Source organism: Chanodichthys erythropterus, chromosome 19, assembly GCF_024489055.1.
Source record: "Chanodichthys erythropterus isolate Z2021 chromosome 19, ASM2448905v1, whole genome shotgun sequence".
Classification (NCBI taxonomy): Eukaryota; Metazoa; Chordata; class Actinopteri; order Cypriniformes; family Xenocyprididae; genus Chanodichthys; species Chanodichthys erythropterus.
The window spans coordinates 17,260,861-17,279,412 of record NC_090239.1 but is presented as its reverse complement, the minus strand read 5'-3'; the positions used below and the strand labels follow the sequence as shown (position 1 = coordinate 17,279,412).

Genomic DNA, 18,552 nt, shown 5'->3' with positions numbered 1-18,552 from the left:
GTGCAAACGCGCTGAAGAAAAACTAAATATACCGTGGCCGACTGTGGTAGCGGAGACTGTAAAGTCACGCTACGAGGGTAAAAGCAAAACAGGCAGCAAGTCAGCTCCTTCCTGTATTTCCAGAGCTCCTGGAGGAGGTGCAGTTACCGGGAAGGACAAACCGTTTGCCAGTGAGGTGCCCATGCAGAGGGGGTCCACTCTCAGAGGGGATGGAGAAAGAAGGCCTTCTCTGCATGCCCCGTATGGGGCTGTTAGTTGCCGACTTGTGGCGCACTTGCACCCAAAGTGCAAATCTGACGTTGACATCTAAAGTGAACCGAGCTGCAGGACGAAGAGTCTATCATGCCAGGTCAGACACGTGGGAAGAGATCTGTGTTGTTATGGATCTCTCTCTCTGTGTCTTCAGAGATGTGCAGTCCAAGCTGGGGGCAAGGCCATGGCCAAAATCGTCATTCAAGAGAGAGGACATTGGCTTCATTTGGCTAATCTTTCTGACAGGGAAAAAGAAGCCATTCTGGATGAACCAGCTGTTGCAGAGGGCATTTTTGGCTCAGCTCTGACAATGATGCAAATGAGATGCAAAGAAAAGAGGAGGGATAATGAGGCTTTGGAATACTGTATGCCTAGAAAGATGCAGACTGCACACCTCCATCACCTTGGCAGGTCTTCGCACAAGTTACATCCCCCCACCCCCAACTTTCGCATTACTAGATGGAAGAGACCGAATGTGAATGCAGCAGGTCAGAGTGGAGCACCGGAGTAGAGAACTACCTGGATATTAGGGCTATTAGGACTGATGGCCTCAGCCCTGATAGTTATTCTCTTAGGCAGACTGTACATGAGAGCGTTTCAACGCTGCCCAGTGCTGAACACTCTCAGAACTAATGAGAGCCTGAAAGGAACTGACAAAAACTCATAGGCTGTGCCCTTATAGGCAAACATTGAGAATTTTTTTGTGCCGAGTAGAATTGGTAACAAGTGGTCGCAGGATAACATTTTTCTGTGAACAATTCCCATCTTTGACGCCTCTTCTTGTCAGTAGGGCGGATAACAACAGATACTCTGCAAGTGCTGTTGCTCATCCCTTTGTCCTGAACATAAAATCGGATCAGGTTGCTTGCCGTTTTTCCTTCCCTAAGGGTTTGCTGGCCAGTGTCTAGCTGCAGCCGCTGCAAAGGAAGGTCCTCCTCTCGGTCTGTGAGGGAGGCAAGTTTGGAAAGACTCACCCTCCTATTTCCTTAATGACACCGCTTTCACATAGCAATGACAGATGCCCTGAAAAGGGCACAACTGGAGCATCCAAGATGTCTAAATTTTCTCTGACAGCCCTGACACTCCCAGCCAGAGAGCTTGCTCACCCACCACTGCCAGGCCCATGCTGCGACCACAGCTGTGGACCAAGCCCTTGGAAGTTCTTAGGCTGAGATCTACAATAAAGCAGATCTCTTCCCAGAGGGCTGGGTTTGGTGCCCCAGCATCCATTTGCCTCCCCATCTCCTCCATAAGCTCCGCCTGATAAGTAGTGAAGAGAGAGGTGGCATTAACTGCCAGGGCAGAAGAACAATAGATCTTCTGAAAAACCAAGGCTGCTAAGTGTGCAGTGCTTCCTGCCAGTGAGGCTGAGGCAGAGGAAAAGGCTGCCCTGAATTTAGGGTTGAGATGATGTGCTCAACAGGAGGGGGATTTGACATCCTTACCTCCTCCATGTTACATCCAGTGCCCTCCGGCACATTTCCAGTACATCGAGCTCCACCTGAGCTGGGAAGGATGACCCTTTGCATAACACGCTGCCTGGCCAGGACGGAGGAGGGATTCAGTGGGAGGATCATGTCGTCATCATCCCCCTCTCCTTCATCCTCCAACAGATGAGCGATAGCTTCGTCATTATCGTCATCCTCCTCTCTTTCATCTGTTGAGGATCCAAAAGAGTTTGTGGAAGACTTCTTCCATAGATTCAGCTGCATGACGCAGGTGCATGATGCAGGGGGCTGTTTAGTCTCCAGTGGAGAAAGGCAGGGCCTCTCCTTTGTTAGCGGCTGTGACCTGCACGCTTCTCTTTAGCACCCTTGACGGGAAGAGAGAACAGTGAGGACAGCACTCTGGGTTCGCGAGGGTTGCCTGAGCACCCCCATGCATGTGGAGATCATTGACCTGCAGGTGCATGGACACAAAGTTTCTGCTTTCAGTCCACCACTTGTAGAACTAGCGCTCATCATAATAAAGATAATAAAGATAATATATAAGCTCACCACAACATGCTACTTATGAAGAAAGACTATTGTCTTGAATGATTGCTTGATGATTTTAAACAATGTTTTTTAAGAAGTTATTAATCACATAATGCCATTTTGATAATATTTTTATCAACTATATATTATAAATGTATATAAAATAATTAAAAGCAATATTTTCCAAACCTTTATTTGCATTGATTTATTTGTTTATCTGTTTTGTTATTTTGTAAAAAATCTCTATTAGGTCACATGGCACCAGATGTGGGCAACCATGCCCATATCTTAAACTGTACAGTCCAAAAGTTTGGAACCACTAAGATTTTTAATGTTTTTAAAAGAATTCGTCTGCTCACCAAGGCTACATTTATTTAATTAAAAATACAGTCAAAACAGTAATATTATGAAATATTATTACAATTTAAAATAACTGTTTTCTATTTGAATATATTTCACAAAGTAATTTATTCCTGTGATGGCAAAGCTGAATTTTCAGCATCATTACTCCAGTCTTCAGTGTCACATGATCCTTCAGAAATCATTCTAATATGCTGATCTGCTGCTCAAGAAACATTTAATGTGTACAATTGTACAAAATATTTGTGTACAATATTTATTTTCAGGATTATTTGATGAATAGAAAGTTCAAAAGAACAGTGTTTATCTGAAATCTAATCTTTTGTAACATTATAAATGTCTTTACTGCCACTTTTGATTGATTTAATGCATCCTTGCTGAATAAAAGTATTAATTTCTTTAATTTCTTTTCAAAAAAATAAAAATAAAAATTCTTACTGACCCCAAACTTTTGAACGGTAGTGTATAATGCTACAGAAGCTTTGTATTTCAGATAAATGCTGTTCTTTTGAACTTTCTATTCATCAAGGAATCCTGAAAAAAAAAGTACACAACTGTTTTCAACATTGAAAATAATCATAAATGTTTATTGAGCAGCAAATCAGCATATTAGAATGATTTCTGAAGGATCATGTGACACTGAAGACTGGAGTAATGATGCTGAAAATTCAGCTTTGCATCACAGGAATAAATTACTTTGTCAAATATATTTAAATAGTACACAGTTATTTTAAATTGTAATAATATTTCACAATATTACTGTTTTTACTGTATTTTTAATTAAATAAATGTTGCCTTGGTGAGCAGACAAAACTTCTTTTAAAAACATTAAAAATTTTAGTGGTTCCAAACTTTTGGACTGTACTGTATATCGGTATAAGTGGAGGGCAGTGGGTGCTACATCAATGTTTTTTCAGGGGGCCCACAATTTCCGAGCTATGGCTCTGGTTGTAAGTCTTGTGACTCCTCCCGTAGTGACTAAAAGATTGAGCAGCTATACAAAATCCTAAATAAATAGCCTACTTTAGTGATATTTAAAGGGGTGGTTCATTGGTATTTCACTTTTTTAACTTTAGTCAGTGTGTAATGTTGCTGCTTAAGCATAAGTCCATAAAATAGGGCACAATGTAGGCCTACTGTGTTAATATGAAGGAATTATCCATGTTGATTTTTCACAGTTTTACCTGTTTAAAATGACGCATTGCATTTTGTGTTTTAGGGATACACAGAGTTACAACGTAACAGATAATGTTCTGGCAGAAAATTACCAGTACCTTTATTGTTTTTCTACAGTTGTTTTCTTTCAGTTTACCTAACTGAACAACAATTAGCCTATAGGTACAAGCTAATAACATCATAAATTAACAATTATTATTGAACAACTGCAACTATCAACTTCATTCACATATGTGTGTATTGTTACATCTTTCTTCAGCTCTCTCCAGGCTGATGCTGCATGGCTGGCTGGCTAGCTGTTCAATGGTTTCCACTTTTGTGTAATTTAGATGAAAATATGTGCCTTTTTTATTGTTTAAAAATAGCTAAATTTGTTGCTAGGTGCTTTAAAAAAAAAAAAAAAAAAAAAAAATTGCTAAGTTGGCAACACTGAGTCTGGCACATGCCAATGACACAAAGGCTGAGTGTGCCACCGGACGTGCCACTGCTGGCGCGAGCCATAGGCTGCCAACCCCTGATCTAGACTCTCCCTAAGAGCAGGAGAATTTACCTATAGGATTGCGCGAACAGACTCCTATCTCAGTGGTGTAACCAATCCCAGATTCTCCTTTAGCCAGGGGCGGGATATTTCGGAAAATGTGAAACTTTTCCAACCGGTTACCGCTGCTCACTAAACGGTTTTTGATTCTCATTGTTTCTGGGCCCAACTGCGCACCGACTGGACAGAAACAGCAACGATGTTCATGAAAAGGTTTGTTTTGACATTTCAGTTTCTTAGGCGGGGTGGTGCTGATGGTACACCAAATACATAACACCAAAATCACTGCAATTATCACTACTCTAAATACAGTAAATTAATATAAAATCTCATTCAAACAGTGTTAAGAAGCCTTCACGTCTTTTCATAATCATTTTATTTTCTAATGTTTTACACTGGTGACTTTAAGTTACCACAGTTCTGTTGTAGCCTAGTAATATTTATTAACTTGATATTCTGGTGGAAAATATGGTTACCATGATTCATTTTTGTAATATGGCATATAAATCCATCTTATTTTTTATTTAATCTGCTTGCAAACTAATATTACATTATTGAATGTATACTGATGTTATTGTATAGAAATAGTTAAATTCATTAGTTAAATATTAATGTATTAACTACATGAACTAACCATGAGCAATACATTTGTTACTGTATTTAATGATAATACAGTTGTTCATTGTTTGTTCATGTTAGTTCACAGTGCATTAACTAATGTTAACAAGATTTTAATAATGTATTTGTAAATGCTGAAATTAACATTAACAAAGAAGTGCACTTCATTATTAGTTAATGTTAACTAATGTAGTTAACTAATATTATAAGAATTCTCTCAACCAGAATGCCGCATATTAACACGGTGGGTGCAAAACAGATTGAGGCTCATTCAGAATGATTCATATCTCTTTAAAGAGAATTTAGAGAGAACTGGGACAGTGATGTCATTATAAGGCAATTTACCACTTTGAGTTTGTTCCTCTGCTTGGTTTAGATTTGGGTCAAACCTGAGAAAGCAACTTCGCACAAGTAAGTAGATAAAAAGCAAAATGTCAGTGTCTTGTCTGCATGTTTCATCTTTAGCTCAAGCAGAAAGGCTGCTGCATATCTTAATCCTATTCACCTCAACATCTTCACATTAATTCATTAAAGCTTTGACCTTCCTTTGTGATTGTTTTAGTGAATCATTGTTTATTCATTTGATATTTTTCTCTTAATTTTGTTGAACACATCAGCAAGATTCTCTCCAGATGAACCATTTCAGACCTATTCAGCTTCTTCACAAGGTTTCAGCCCGAGCTCTTTCAGCATTGTCACTCTTGCCGTCTATACACATACAATTGCTATTCTAAATGATTTTCTATCACTTGTCTATCAGCTGTCACTATCACATAAAAAATGCCACTCTTTGTTTATTCAAACTGTTCTTTACATTTTATCCTCTACTTGGCAAGCAATATCAATGGCAGATTGTATTATTGAATAATAGAGCTGTTTTGATTGCATTGGTTGCTGCCTTATCAGACATATTTTTCACCAACACAACAGCAGGTGTCAGAATTGGTTCCTTTTGTATTGGAATCAGATCTTGACCGAACTTGTCTTTTCTTTGGAAAATGATCAGTCTTACCATCAAAGGTGGGATGTTTGGTGCTTAAATGCCACAGGTTTTAGCAGGTCCTTGGCACATCGCCAGAGAAAAACTGTGGATGTGGTTAAGCCTGTTCTTGTGAATCTCAACATTTACATTGTTTTGTCACACTTTCAGCTAGTCACTCACCATACAATTTGTACAGGTGTGTTGATCTAACTACATATTTGATTCACTAATAATGAGGAGAACAGCATCCCAGTTCTTTACACTCTCCAGGAAAAGATGTGCAGCTGTAAATGGTTTTATACTGAAACCCAGCTAACCAGCTAGAGCACTGACTTGACAAACTTTTTCAGACCATACTGCTGATAGAAGCAAAATGTTTTGCGGTTAAATAATGTTTAAGAAATTGAAAAACATATTCGTGGAAAAAAATTACTAAACCAATATGCTAGGCATTACAAACTATTGAACTGAATTGATTTCCTTACTCAAAGTTTAAGTTTTTTTTACTTCATTAAATCAAAATGAAAGTTTTGTTGCTTTAAGTCCTCATCTTTTAGCTCTGAAGCCATATATAAGATAGCATGCTCCTAAATATTGACAAAATTAACATACAGTGGGTACGGAGAGTATTGTTATATTGCAGCCATTTGCTCAAATCATTTAAGTTCATTTTTTTCCTCATTAATGTACACACAGCACCCCATATTGACAGAAAAACACAGAATTGTTGACATTTTTGCAGATTTATTAAAAAAGAAAAACTGAAATATCACATGGTCCTAAGTATTCAGACCCTTTGCTGTGACACTCATATATTTAACTCAGGTGCTGTCCATTTCTTCTGATCATCCTTGAGATGGTTCTGCGCCTTCATTTGAGTCCAGCTGTGTTTGACTATACTGATTGGACTTGATTAGGAAAGCCACACACCTGTCTATATAAGACCTTACAGCTCACAGTGCATGTCAGAGCAAATGAGAATCATGAGGTCAAAGGAACTGCCTGAAGAACTCAGAGACAGAATTGTGGCAAGGCACAGATTTGGCCAAGGTTACAAAAAATTTCTCCTCCACTTAAGGTTCCTAAGAGCACAGTGGCCTCCATAATCCTTAAATGGAAGACGTTTGGGATGACCAGAACCCTTCCTAGAGCTGGCCGTCCAGCCAAACTGAGCTATCGGGGGAGAACAGCCTTGGTGAGAGAGGTAAAGAAGAACCCAAAGATCACTGTGGCTGAGCTCCAGAGATGCAGTCGGCAGATGGGAGAAAGTTGTAGAAAGTCAACCATCACTGCAGCCCTCCACCAGTCGGGGCTTTATGGCAGAGTGGCCCGACGGAAGCCTCTCCTCAGTGCAAGACACATGAAAGCCCGCATGGAGTTTGCTAAAAAACACCTGAAGGACTCCAAGATGGTGAGAAATACTATTCTCTGGTCTGATGAGATCAAGATAGAACTTAGGCCTTAATTCTAAGCGCTATGTGTGGAGAAAACCAGGCACTGCTCATCACCTGTCCAATACAGTCCCAACAGTGAAGCATGGTGGTGGCAGCATCATGCTGTGGAGGTGTTTTTCAGCTGCAGGGACAGGACGACTGGTTGCAATCGAGGGAAAGATGAATGCGGCCAAGTACAGGGATATCCTGGATGAAAACCTTCTTCAGAGTGCTCAGGACCTCAGACTGGGCCGAAGGTTTACCTTCCAACAAGACAATGACCCTAAGCACACAGCTAAAATAACGAAGGAGTGACTTCACAACAACTCCGTGACTGTTCTTGAATGGCCCAGCCAGAGCCCTGACTTAAACCCAATTGAGCATCTCTGGAGAAACCTAAAAATGGCTGTCCACCAATGTTTACCATCCAACCTGACAGAACTGGAGAGGATCTGCAAGGAGGAATGGCAGAGGATCCCCAAATCCAGGTGTGAAAAAACTTGTTTCATTTTTCCCAAAAAGACTCATGGCTGTATTAGATCAAAAGGGTGCTTCTACTAAATACTGAGCAAAGGGTCTGAACATTAGGACCATATGATATTTCAGTTTTTCTTTTTTAATAAATCTGCAAAAATCTAAACAATTCTGTGTTTTTATGTCAATATGGGGTGCTTCGTGTACATTAATGAGGAAAAAATGAATTTAAATGATTTGAGCAAATGGCTGCAATATAACAAAGGGTGAGAAATTTAAGGGGGTCTGAATACTTTCCGTACCCACTGTAAATGTTAAGTGTGTGTGTTTGTATATACACACACACACACACACACACACTTGTGTATGTGGTTTATGGGGACTCTCAACAGACGCAATGGTTTTTATACTGCACAAACTGTATATTATATCCCCCTACACTACCCCTACTCCTAAATCTACCCATCACAGGAAACTGTCTGCATTTTTTAAATTTCAAAAAAACATGTTTTTTAAGCCATTTGGTTTACGAGGACACAGGCCCCGGGTTTCACAGACAAGGCTTAAGCTAGTCCTAGACTAAAATGCATGTTTGAGCTGTTTGAACTGAAAGTAACTTGCACTGACATCTTAGAATATGTCAGTGCCATTGTTTTATCTCAAGATGCACACCTGTAATGTTTTTTTCTAGTCTATGCTTATAAAAGATACTTAAAATGCCCTAATTGAACTAAGGTCTAATCCTGGCTTAGTCTAAGGCCTGTCTGTGAAACTGGGCCAGGAACCCAGGTGAAAAAAAAGCACATTTCTATAATTTGCTTAAAGTGCTCTATTTTTGTGCACTAATTTTGTACTTAATATACTAAAAAACTTATTTAGTACTTCTTAAGCTCATCTTAACAACATCTAAGTGTACTCAACTGTGCTATTCTGAGACAGTGTGAAATATTAACTAAAATGTGCTTTTAATATACTATCTCTGTATTTAAAAAATGTATTTAGATACCACTTACAGTGCATTTGAACCCATAGTGTACTACAAGTGGTAGCCAAATATATTTTTTAAATACAGAGATAGTATATTAAAAGCACATTTTAGTTCATATTTCATGATGTCTCAAAATAGCACAGTTGAGTACACATGGATGTTCTTAAGATGATCTTAAGAAGTACTAAAGAAGTTTTTTAGTATATTAAGTACAAAATTAGTGCGTGAAAATAAAGCACTTTCAGTACATTATGGAAGTGTACTTTTTTCACCTGGGAAGTGTCCTCATAAACCATGTTTACGTTGTAATACCCATGTTATTATGCACATAAACCAAGTAGTATATATATACACACACATGATTTTAGATATAATAAATGCGTTAAAAATAATATTGCATTAAATACATTAAGAAAATGGAAATATGAATAAATACAATCATCTAAAAACTTGAAAAATTATAAGGGGCTTTTATTTTGAAGTGTCAGAGTCTGCTTCTCGCTGTTGTTTTCTGTTTCCCACTGCTCACGTGTGACAGCGTTCAGATGATTCAAGTTTACGCTGAATCAACAACACCAGTGTGGACTTTAGACTGCGCGTGAAATAACGCCGAGTTACTCCTAACACTAGTCTGGTTATAACACTTACAATGGGAGTATTATTATGCAGATGCCTGAATGCGTTTTTGAGATATGTGTTGTGCAACTTCAGACACTTTTCATCCAAGTTAACCTGATTATAAAGTGCATGTCAGTTTAAAGATCTGCACTTCAATGAACTCGTGTCGTTGCTTAATTTTCGCAGCCTGATCAATCGCTAATAATGTCACTTGTGGAGTCTAATGAAAACACTCCGCTTCTCAGAGGCGATATTACAAGGTAAGTTGTGATAATTGAATTTGTAATGACGTAGTCTGCAGGACTGGTCATGTTTTTGTGATTAATTTTCTGAAATGATGTGAACTGAAACTATTTGGCTCGACCAGTCAAACTGTGTCATGTCACAAAGGAATTTCTGTCACTAAGTTGATAAGTTCAAAATATATTAAATCATGTCAGTGTGAAAGTTTAAGCTCAATGTGGAGTGTTGTGAAGATGTGCACAATATTTTGCATGAGCTTTTGTCCTAATAACACAACATGTATAATGCATAATGCATGAAATTATAAATAAACTATGAACTATTGTAACTAAATAGGCTAAATCTAAACAACCAAGAAAGAGCTATAATTATTTGTATGTCCAACTTTCTTTTCCTCTTTAAGTGATGGGGATGCAGATAGAAGCCGGTGGAGGTCTATCAGGGTCATGTACTTTACTATGTTCCTCAGCAGTGTTGGTATGAAAGAAACTCTCTTACTCTCTTACATATTCCTGCTTTGACTATCTCACTGATCAGATCAGTGAACGCTGCTGTGCAGTATTTATGAAGATGAATTCAGCTGTCTGGTTCAATGTACATTTAGCTACGCATTCATTTTAGAGCTGAAAACCTGTTGTAACTCGCAAGATGTGTCTGTAATGTCGGAACAGGTTGTGTTTAACTGTACATTGTGCAACTCAGTTCAACATTTTATGCCTTCTAACCTTATAAAATAAAAACAGTAAATGTGTAACTAGAAGGGATCAGTCTGTACAGCTGTTGCAGTTGCAGTTATATTTCTATTATATTATATTTCATAGTTAATAGATAAATTAATATTTGCATTGTTTGTATAGCACAAAGTAAATGCACGTAAAATATAAGTGATTGCAATGTTCTTTCTTAGGTTTTACGATTGTCATCACTTCCATATGGCCCTATCTGAAGAGAGTAAGTATATTTACATTTACACATTCAATATTACATTGTATTCAACCTATACGTGCATTTCTTGGGAATCAAACCCCATGGCCTTGGTGTTTCTAGCAAAATCCCCTTCTGTTTGATTTACAGGAACAGAGTGTATTCTTTGCAGTTGCGATTTGAGTAACGTGAACATTCATTAACATGGGATTTCTATAAATTATTTCCGTGAAATTTCTGAATCCTTGAGCTACCGTATGCTTGATTTAAAAACTAGAAGTGAAAAAGGGAAGTAGATAGTCATGCATTTTGATTCTAAGAAAGAGTGCCTAAGAAACACCTGAAACCTTTTTAAATTGAGTGATTTTCCCCTGAGAACGTTAAATATCTTAAATATCTTCTAAAAAAAATCTTTAGAGGTTTAAATTCTGAGATCCTCTTTTCAAATGTGTCCTTACACTTGCGTAGACTTTTCAGAAGTGTGTACACCGAGTTAGGGTTATTCAGGGCACTATGTTTTCTTGTTTTTATCTCTTTTTTTTGTAAGCGTAAGTTTGCAGATTTTCATCCTATTTTGTATTGCTACAGTGTCAGTAGTAAATGTCAATGAACAATGTTTACTCTTTGTGTCGTCCCTGACGTTTATTTGTCAGCAAAAGTCTGTTGGATTATACAAATGCGTTATTTGACAGAATTTTGACAGCTCCAGGGCTTTTCATGTGAACTGCAGTTTGTACATTTGCATTTTTATACCCGCACCCACGGACAGTCAGATCAACGTTGACTACAAACTCTCCATATTGGCAGCCTTTATCTGCTCCCTAAAATGTTTTGGATCTTTTACTGAAAATTACTCTCTCGGCAATAGCTTACTCTTTAAATTGTTGCACCTGGGAATAATAAAAAATTGACACCATTTTGACTGAATGTAAGTATGTAAGAAAGTATTTCCTTCTCAAGCAAGCCTGTATTTGACTCTGGTCAAGTTTATCCAATAGGAGCAGACTGGGAGTGGCCTTGGACAGCAACATGTCCAATGCATTAAGGGTGTTAAAGTTTTCCTACCTATTTGGCAAAAGGGAAGAAACTGCCTTTCTTCTCCATTTTCTCTAGTCAGGCGACACCAATTTTTATCCCTTTAATATAAAAAAAAATGTGGGAGCCATTTTTAGTTTAATGTGCCACAATATAACATGCAGAAGTAGGCATAAGAAAATCGAACTTATTAATTATGACATAATTCAAGAACATGGTGTGAGTCATGCCAAATGAGTTTAACTTCTGACTAACCAAATTTAATATTTTCTGTTAATTTGACAGGCTGCAAGAAAACAGCAGCAGTTCATGTTAAGTTTCACTTTTCACTTTTGTTTCACAAGGTGAAACAGGTCAACAAGTTACACACTGTGTTTTTCGTGCTTGCTTGGTTGACTGAAGGCATGAAAAGCAGCCAACCACAGTGCGAAATATAACTGTTGCACAGTGTAGATGCAATTTGGTAGTTTTTCTTTTTTTCTTTTTTTGGTTACAGAAATTGTTCTTGTCTTGCAAGTCTATCAATCATGATGTGTTTGTTTGTTTGTTTGTTTTAGATTGATGGAAGTGCAGATGCCAGTTTCTTGGGATGGGTGGTTGCTGCCTATAGTTTGGGTCAAATGGTGGCCTCACCCCTCTTTGGATTATGGTCCAATCGCAGGCCTCGACGAGAGCCTCTAGTCTGTTCTATATTGATCAACGTCTTGGCTAACATGTACTATGCCTATATCTCCCTAATTCCCTCAAACAACAAAATCCACATGCTATTGTCTCGCACATTTGTGGGCATTGGAGCAGGTAAATAAAAAATAAAAAAATTATAAAAAAAACTCACATTACCTGTCAAGTTTTGAAATAATCTCTTTTATCTCACCAATCTGCATTTTTTTAATCAAAAATACAGTAAAAACAGTATTATTGTGAAATGTTATTACAAATTGAAAACTGTTTTCTATTTGAATATATTTTAAAATGTAATTTATTCCTGTGATGGCTGAACTTTCAGCATCATTACTCCAGTGTCACATGATCCTTCAGAAATCATTCTAATATGCCGATTTGCTGCTCTAGACACCTTTCTTATTATTATCAATGTTGAAAACGGTATTTGTGCAAATGGTGATACTTTTTCAGGATTCTTTGATTAATAGAAAGTTGAGTAAATGGCATTTATTTGCATTTATTAAATAGAAATCTTTTGTAACAAGTGTTAAGCAGCAAAAACTGTATTCAACATTGATGATAATAATAATAATAATAATAATTAAAATAATAAATGTTTCCTGAGCACCAAATCAGCATTTTAGAATGATTTCTGAAGAATCATGTGACACTGAAGACTGGAATAATGATGCTGAAAATTCAATCATATGACATTTTTAATTGTGCATAAATGCAGCAAATACAGATGCAGTAAACAATTATTATCAAGCATTAGGTAAAGTACTTAATTTATTTGCATTGTTAAGGTCTGTCATTGTGTCCTGTAGGAAATGTAGCAGTTGTGAGGTCTTATGTGGCTGGTGCCACTTCCTTGACGGAGAGAACCAGTGCAATGGCTAACATGAGCGCCTGTCAAGCTCTCGGCTTTATACTTGGCCCAGGTTTGTGTCAATAAAAAGTCAATAAAAGTATGTTAGTTACAGAATGCATTTGACACGAAATTGGTCTGTAGTTTGATAGTGTCTATTTTATAATTTCTTAGGGTAAATTACAATTAAAAGATTTTGATTGTCTTTATTTTCCAGCTCTGCAGGCTGTTTTGTCATTCATTGGAGAGATTGGCATCAAGGTGAATTTTATCCAGCTTGAGGTTAATATGTACACTGCTCCGGCACTGTTGGCAGCCTGCTTCGGGGTCATTAACATTCTACTGGTTATATTAGTCTTGAGGTAATGATTTAACCTGAGTCTTAAATACATGTGCATTGTATATTTTATTTGAAGTATGTGTATATTCTCTTCAGTGTTTCTGTATTTCAACCAATATTTAACCTAAGGCCTACATCCTATTTGACTGGACTTGAATAAAGCAGTGCATAGAATTTAAAATGTTTTAAATTATTTAGGGAGCACTGTGTGGATGACCATGGAAATCATATCCCTGCAATTAATTACACCCCAGAAGGTAAGATATATTATGCTGTCTCTGAACAGTCTGTTTTATAATAATTCAAAACATTTTATACAATACTTTCTTTCTGCCCTCAGAACGGGTAAATGTGGCTCCTGAGGTAGAAGGTGATATTGACCACTGTGCAGTGTTCACATCTAACATCCTTTTCTTCGTTATTCTCTTCATTTTTGCTGTGTTTGAAACGTAAGTGGAGATCCTCAGATATTGTCTTTATATTTTTTAAGTCTAATCAGCTCATATTCATGTGAATTTGTTTCCCTGCAGTATATCTACTCCTCTATCAATGGACATGTTTGCATGGACAAGAAAAGATGCTGTTTTGTATAACGGCATCATATTGGCTGCCATTGGCTTTGAGTCCATCCTCGTCTTCCTGGTGGTAAAAGTGGTTTCAAAACGGTAAAAAAGTTAATAGACTTTTAGTTATTAGACCTTGAACAATCAGACATGCTTTTTAACTTCAGTTTGACACATCAAAAGAGTTTTTAGGTCACTGCTTTCCTATTGCAAAAATCTGTTTCAAAGGTGTACTCTATATTTTGCACAATCATCAGAGAATCAAATGTCTACCACAGTGTTGGTATTGCATATGACTACTCATAATTGTACTATACAGACTGAATTACAGTAAGCTACAATCTCCTTGTGGATGTAGTTTGTGATGATTGCATATCAGAAATGTACAATAGCCTAATAAATGCACAGTTTATTGAATATTTCTATTATACATACTTCTATAATACAATATATTGTTAGTCTCAAGAGTATTTATGTTGATGTGAATAAATATATACATCCGTGTTAAGTATCTGTTAGTCCTAATGAGCTAGTGGTAGAATTTTTGTTAAGCGTGCCAGAGGTTCTGGGTTCTAATCTGCCCTTGTGTATATATATATATATATATATATATATGTTTTTTTTTTTCCCTCATTAAAACCAAAGATGTTCATCAATGATTGTATATCAAAAGCAGTGAGGGGCACGTTTATGTGCATTTTGTTTTGTGATTAGAAAGGAACAAATTGATTTTCCGCAACGGCGTTAAGTGATAATTTGACGCGCTCAAAAGAACACTGTTAAGCCACTGATAACAGCGGCAACGATCATGATTTCAAAAACAACACATCCCAGTGCCAGATCACCTCCTATTTAACACAAACGAACAAACTGCTAATAAACTAGAGGTGTTTCTTTTTTGTATTAGATGGATCCGATTTTTCAAAAAGTGGTAGGGACAATATTGACCCTGGCAAAAAGTGGTGGGGACATGTCCCACACTTCCCATCCACAAATTATGCCTATGCATAAAACCTCTGATTATTTTAGGCCTGGTTTCACAGACAGGGTTTAGATTAAGCCAGGATTAGGCCTTATGTCAATTAGAGCATTTAAGTAGTTTTTATACATGTGCCTTAAAAATAATTAAAAACCTGTGGTGTGCATCTTGAGACAGTGGCAGTGACATATTTTGAGATATGTCAGTGCAAGTTGCTTTCATCTGGGACAAGGCTTAAGTCTTGTCTGTGAAATGGGGTTAAAATGGGTCAGTTGCAGTGTTTTTCTGCTGTACAAATATATATTGGATATCATGTGGTTTTCAACACATGACTTCCGCTTGTTGAACTTAAAAGCTGACTAGTCAGATCTTTAGATAAAATCAGTCCTTTTTTGTGTTTGTTTTTCAGGGTAGGAGATCGGCCACTGCTGCTTGGAGGCTTGGTCTTCATATTTGCAGGGTTCTTTATCTTGTTGCCATGGGGAAATCAATATCCTACAATACAGTGGGCAGGTGAGGTATTTGACTAACTCGGTAAAGCTTTTTTCCAAATGCATCTTTTTTATTATTTAAAGCTGCAGTCCAACTTTTTTTTTTGTTAAATTATCCAAAATCAATTTTTGAGCAAGTACATAACCAGCCTGTGTTCAGAACTATCTATCTCCCTACCTTAGCCCGATTCACAACGGGAAACTTGTAATAATGTTTGCTAATAATAGAGTGGTACTGGTGGGTTTCCGCTGGAAATTCGAGCATGCAGCCGTTTGTCTTTGCGTCATGTCTGTTTCAAGCGTGACATACGCGTCCTGAAAAGTGAAGCCAAAGCGTCTCGATCGCCCCCAGGAGGCTGGATGCAGTATAGAACATAAACCCCCGTCCTCTACATGTAATGTAATCAATGTGAGACAAACTAAACAGTCAAATTACACATCAAATTTTTTTTTTCCAAAGATATTTTGTCATTTTAGGCAGTTTTTATCACGCTGATGTTAGTTAAAGTGTATTTTATGCTATAAAAATGTGGGTTTTGACATCATGATTGACAGCTGAGATTACAGATTCTCTGAGCAAAGTCATCACTTATGCAAAACTTTTCTCTGGATCTTCGGGAGGAGATTGGAGCTTTAATTTCTACATTTCCAGAACTGTTTTTTACACCGACATAATGTGTTGTTCTGCAGTATTTACTGATTTTGCGGGAGTGTGGGCGGGAGCTTGATATCACGGCTCCACTACTATGCAGACTCTGGCTCCAATTTCACTATGAGCAGACTCGAGACTAAAGATGTCAGTGCCATATTGGCACACTGGCCACTTCACTTACTACAATGGAAGAGAGTGAAGGTGCGTCGTCCATCTTTTTTTACAGTCTATGTTCTGTTTACATAAAGAACGAGTCCCAGCTAGTAGGCTATATGGCATGTGAGGCGGATCATTTATAGCCTTTTCTCACAGCAGCTGGAATAATTAAACTCATCATTTTGATGGCGGATTGTAATCCAGAAAGGTCCAAATAAAAATCTTCAGTGACAACTGGATATTCACCTGTAGTCAAAAGCAAGTCTTCAGACTGTGTAGTGGCTACAGAAATTTAAATCTACGTGTAACGCTAATACACATAGTCACGCAATTCTGTTGTTGTTAACATGAACAATTTGAGAACAAAGTTTAACAACAATAATAATTTGCATGGTTTGACGTGATCCGAGCTAAGGGATCGTTGGATTTAATCACCATTGGCAGCGCGTTCAGATGTTCACCGGAAATTGTTCAGATGAGATTTTCTGTAGTATCCACACCGATGCGGTGACTGACAGCAAACATTAGATTCATCTGCACTGAGGAGCCGTGCTGATGCACAACTCGCATAAAAGATAATTTCGCAAATAACTGCAATTGCAGCTTTCAAACAGAGATGGCGACAAAGAGGCAAAACTTACAGACTGCAACTTTAAATAGCAATATACTATTCAAAAGCTTGGAGTCAATGCAGTTTTTTTTTTTTTTTTTTTAATGAAAGACATTAAATTGATGAAAAAAATTGTATCATGTATTTTTTCAAAAACATAAAAAAAAACTTACTAACCTCAAACTTTTGAATGGTAGTGCATATTACAACTTAAATTTGTGTATATTAAACAAATATTATCCCATAAACAGACATTAAGAATAACACTATGCCAACAATAAGACTGGCACCCACCCCAGCCTTGAACGGTTCTCTGGAGCCCACCGGATGTCCGTCCGAACAGTCCTGGTGCTTGTATACCCCTGTAATTCATCTCGCACAGTACATCACCTCTGACATCCTGATTGGAGTGGGTTATCCGACCTGCAATGTAATGTCCTACACTTTATACTCAAAGATACTGGGCCCCAAACCGCAGGTAGACCACATTCTCTTTTTAAAATATCGAATCTCATACTAAGTAACATGATGATAAATTAAAGTTCATACTATTTATTCTCTTCCCTATTTGTGTGTGAACTCAGGGGGTTTACATGGGCTGGCTGACAGCGTCTGGAAGTGGTGCACGTACACTCGGGCCTGTGTTCGTCTCTCACTTCTACACCATCCTAGGACCCCGATGGGCCTTCAGTGTCATATGCGTCATAGTACTAGCTGCAATCGTTCTCCTCAGTGCTATGTACAGACGACTCATCGCCTTCTCCATACGCCATGGAAGGATAGAAGAACGATGTCATGACTGAAAGGTGCCTCCAAGCTAAAAGACCGTTCAGAGAAGTGGGCATGACTTAATGATGGAAAACAGCCACTAATATACCTGTGAATGGTATTTTATAGACAGTTGTAAAAAATGCAGAGCTTTTCAAGCACATGAATCCTTAAGTAGATCGTCTTCCATGTAAATGTAAATATTTTTACTTTATATCCTCTATATATTGAACTACACTTTCCATAGTTACCTTAAATGTGAATTTAACCATTATTGGAGCAGCATTACATGGATCTTGTCACCATTTAAAACCGACAGTGGCAGAATGGAGGCCCATGTGAACCGCAGTATTAAACAAGTTTGGCAGCTCCACCGGTTATGAAGCACAGCAGATTGTTTAACACTGGATTATGATCGTTTTGGTTTTATAATCCTTATCAACTTAATCTCTGCGTTGTAAAACGTTAACAAATGTGACAGCTGATTTATTTAAATTGACACTTATAGGAGAGGCATGAAGTTGATGAAGTTTTTTTTTTTATTATTATTTTTAAAAACACTAAGCTTGAAACGTACACTAGATTCATTACTTGGCTTTGGGTGCATCCTGAAGATTAACAAAAATCACTGTTGATTCACAACTATAAGACTACTTCATTTTAAATTCACACCAAATGCTTTGTTTTGTGGGTGTTATAGCACAATATGGATATTTCTTGAAAATGTGCAATAAGTTGTTTCTTTAATGTTTTTAAAAACATTGTTTCTTTAAATGCATTACATTTTTTTAACAAGAAATCAGTTTTTCCTTATGAAAGATACAGGAATGACATCCATTCCAATA

The 18,552-nt window shown here is 37.5% G+C and overlaps 1 protein-coding gene across 1 annotated transcript; it reads left to right on the top strand.

Annotated features, from left to right (window-relative positions):
• The first annotated feature begins 4,441 nt into the window (after positions 1–4,441).
• mfsd8 (major facilitator superfamily domain containing 8) lies at positions 4,442–17,743 on the top strand. The gene is made up of 14 exons (XM_067368751.1): positions 4,442–4,515; positions 5,297–5,331; positions 9,602–9,675; positions 10,062–10,135; positions 10,566–10,609; positions 12,175–12,415; positions 13,108–13,221; positions 13,366–13,510; positions 13,687–13,745; positions 13,829–13,937; positions 14,019–14,153; positions 15,440–15,543; positions 17,191–17,417; positions 17,524–17,743. Exons 3-14 carry the CDS (start codon positions 9,620–9,622, stop codon positions 17,740–17,742), a joined length of 1,527 nt encoding a protein of 508 aa, XP_067224852.1. The 5' UTR covers positions 4,442–4,515; positions 5,297–5,331; positions 9,602–9,619; the 3' UTR covers position 17,743.
• Positions 17,744–18,552: the final 809 nt, after the last annotated feature.

What these genes read in the sequence shown, in the direction of transcription:
- mfsd8 (XM_067368751.1), top strand. Translation starts at nt 9,620, where the DNA reads ATGTCACTTGTGGAGTCTAATGAAAACACTCCGCTTCTCAGAGGCGAT. An exon ending in ATTTTTGCTGTGTTTGAAAC is followed by an intron (nt 13,938 to 14,018) that starts GTAAGTGGAGAT and finishes GTTTCCCTGCAG; the next exon opens with TATATCTACTCCTCTATCAA. An exon ending in TACTGGGCCCCAAACCGCAG is followed by an intron (nt 17,418 to 17,523) that starts GTAGACCACATT and finishes GTGTGAACTCAG; the next exon opens with GGGGTTTACATGGGCTGGCT.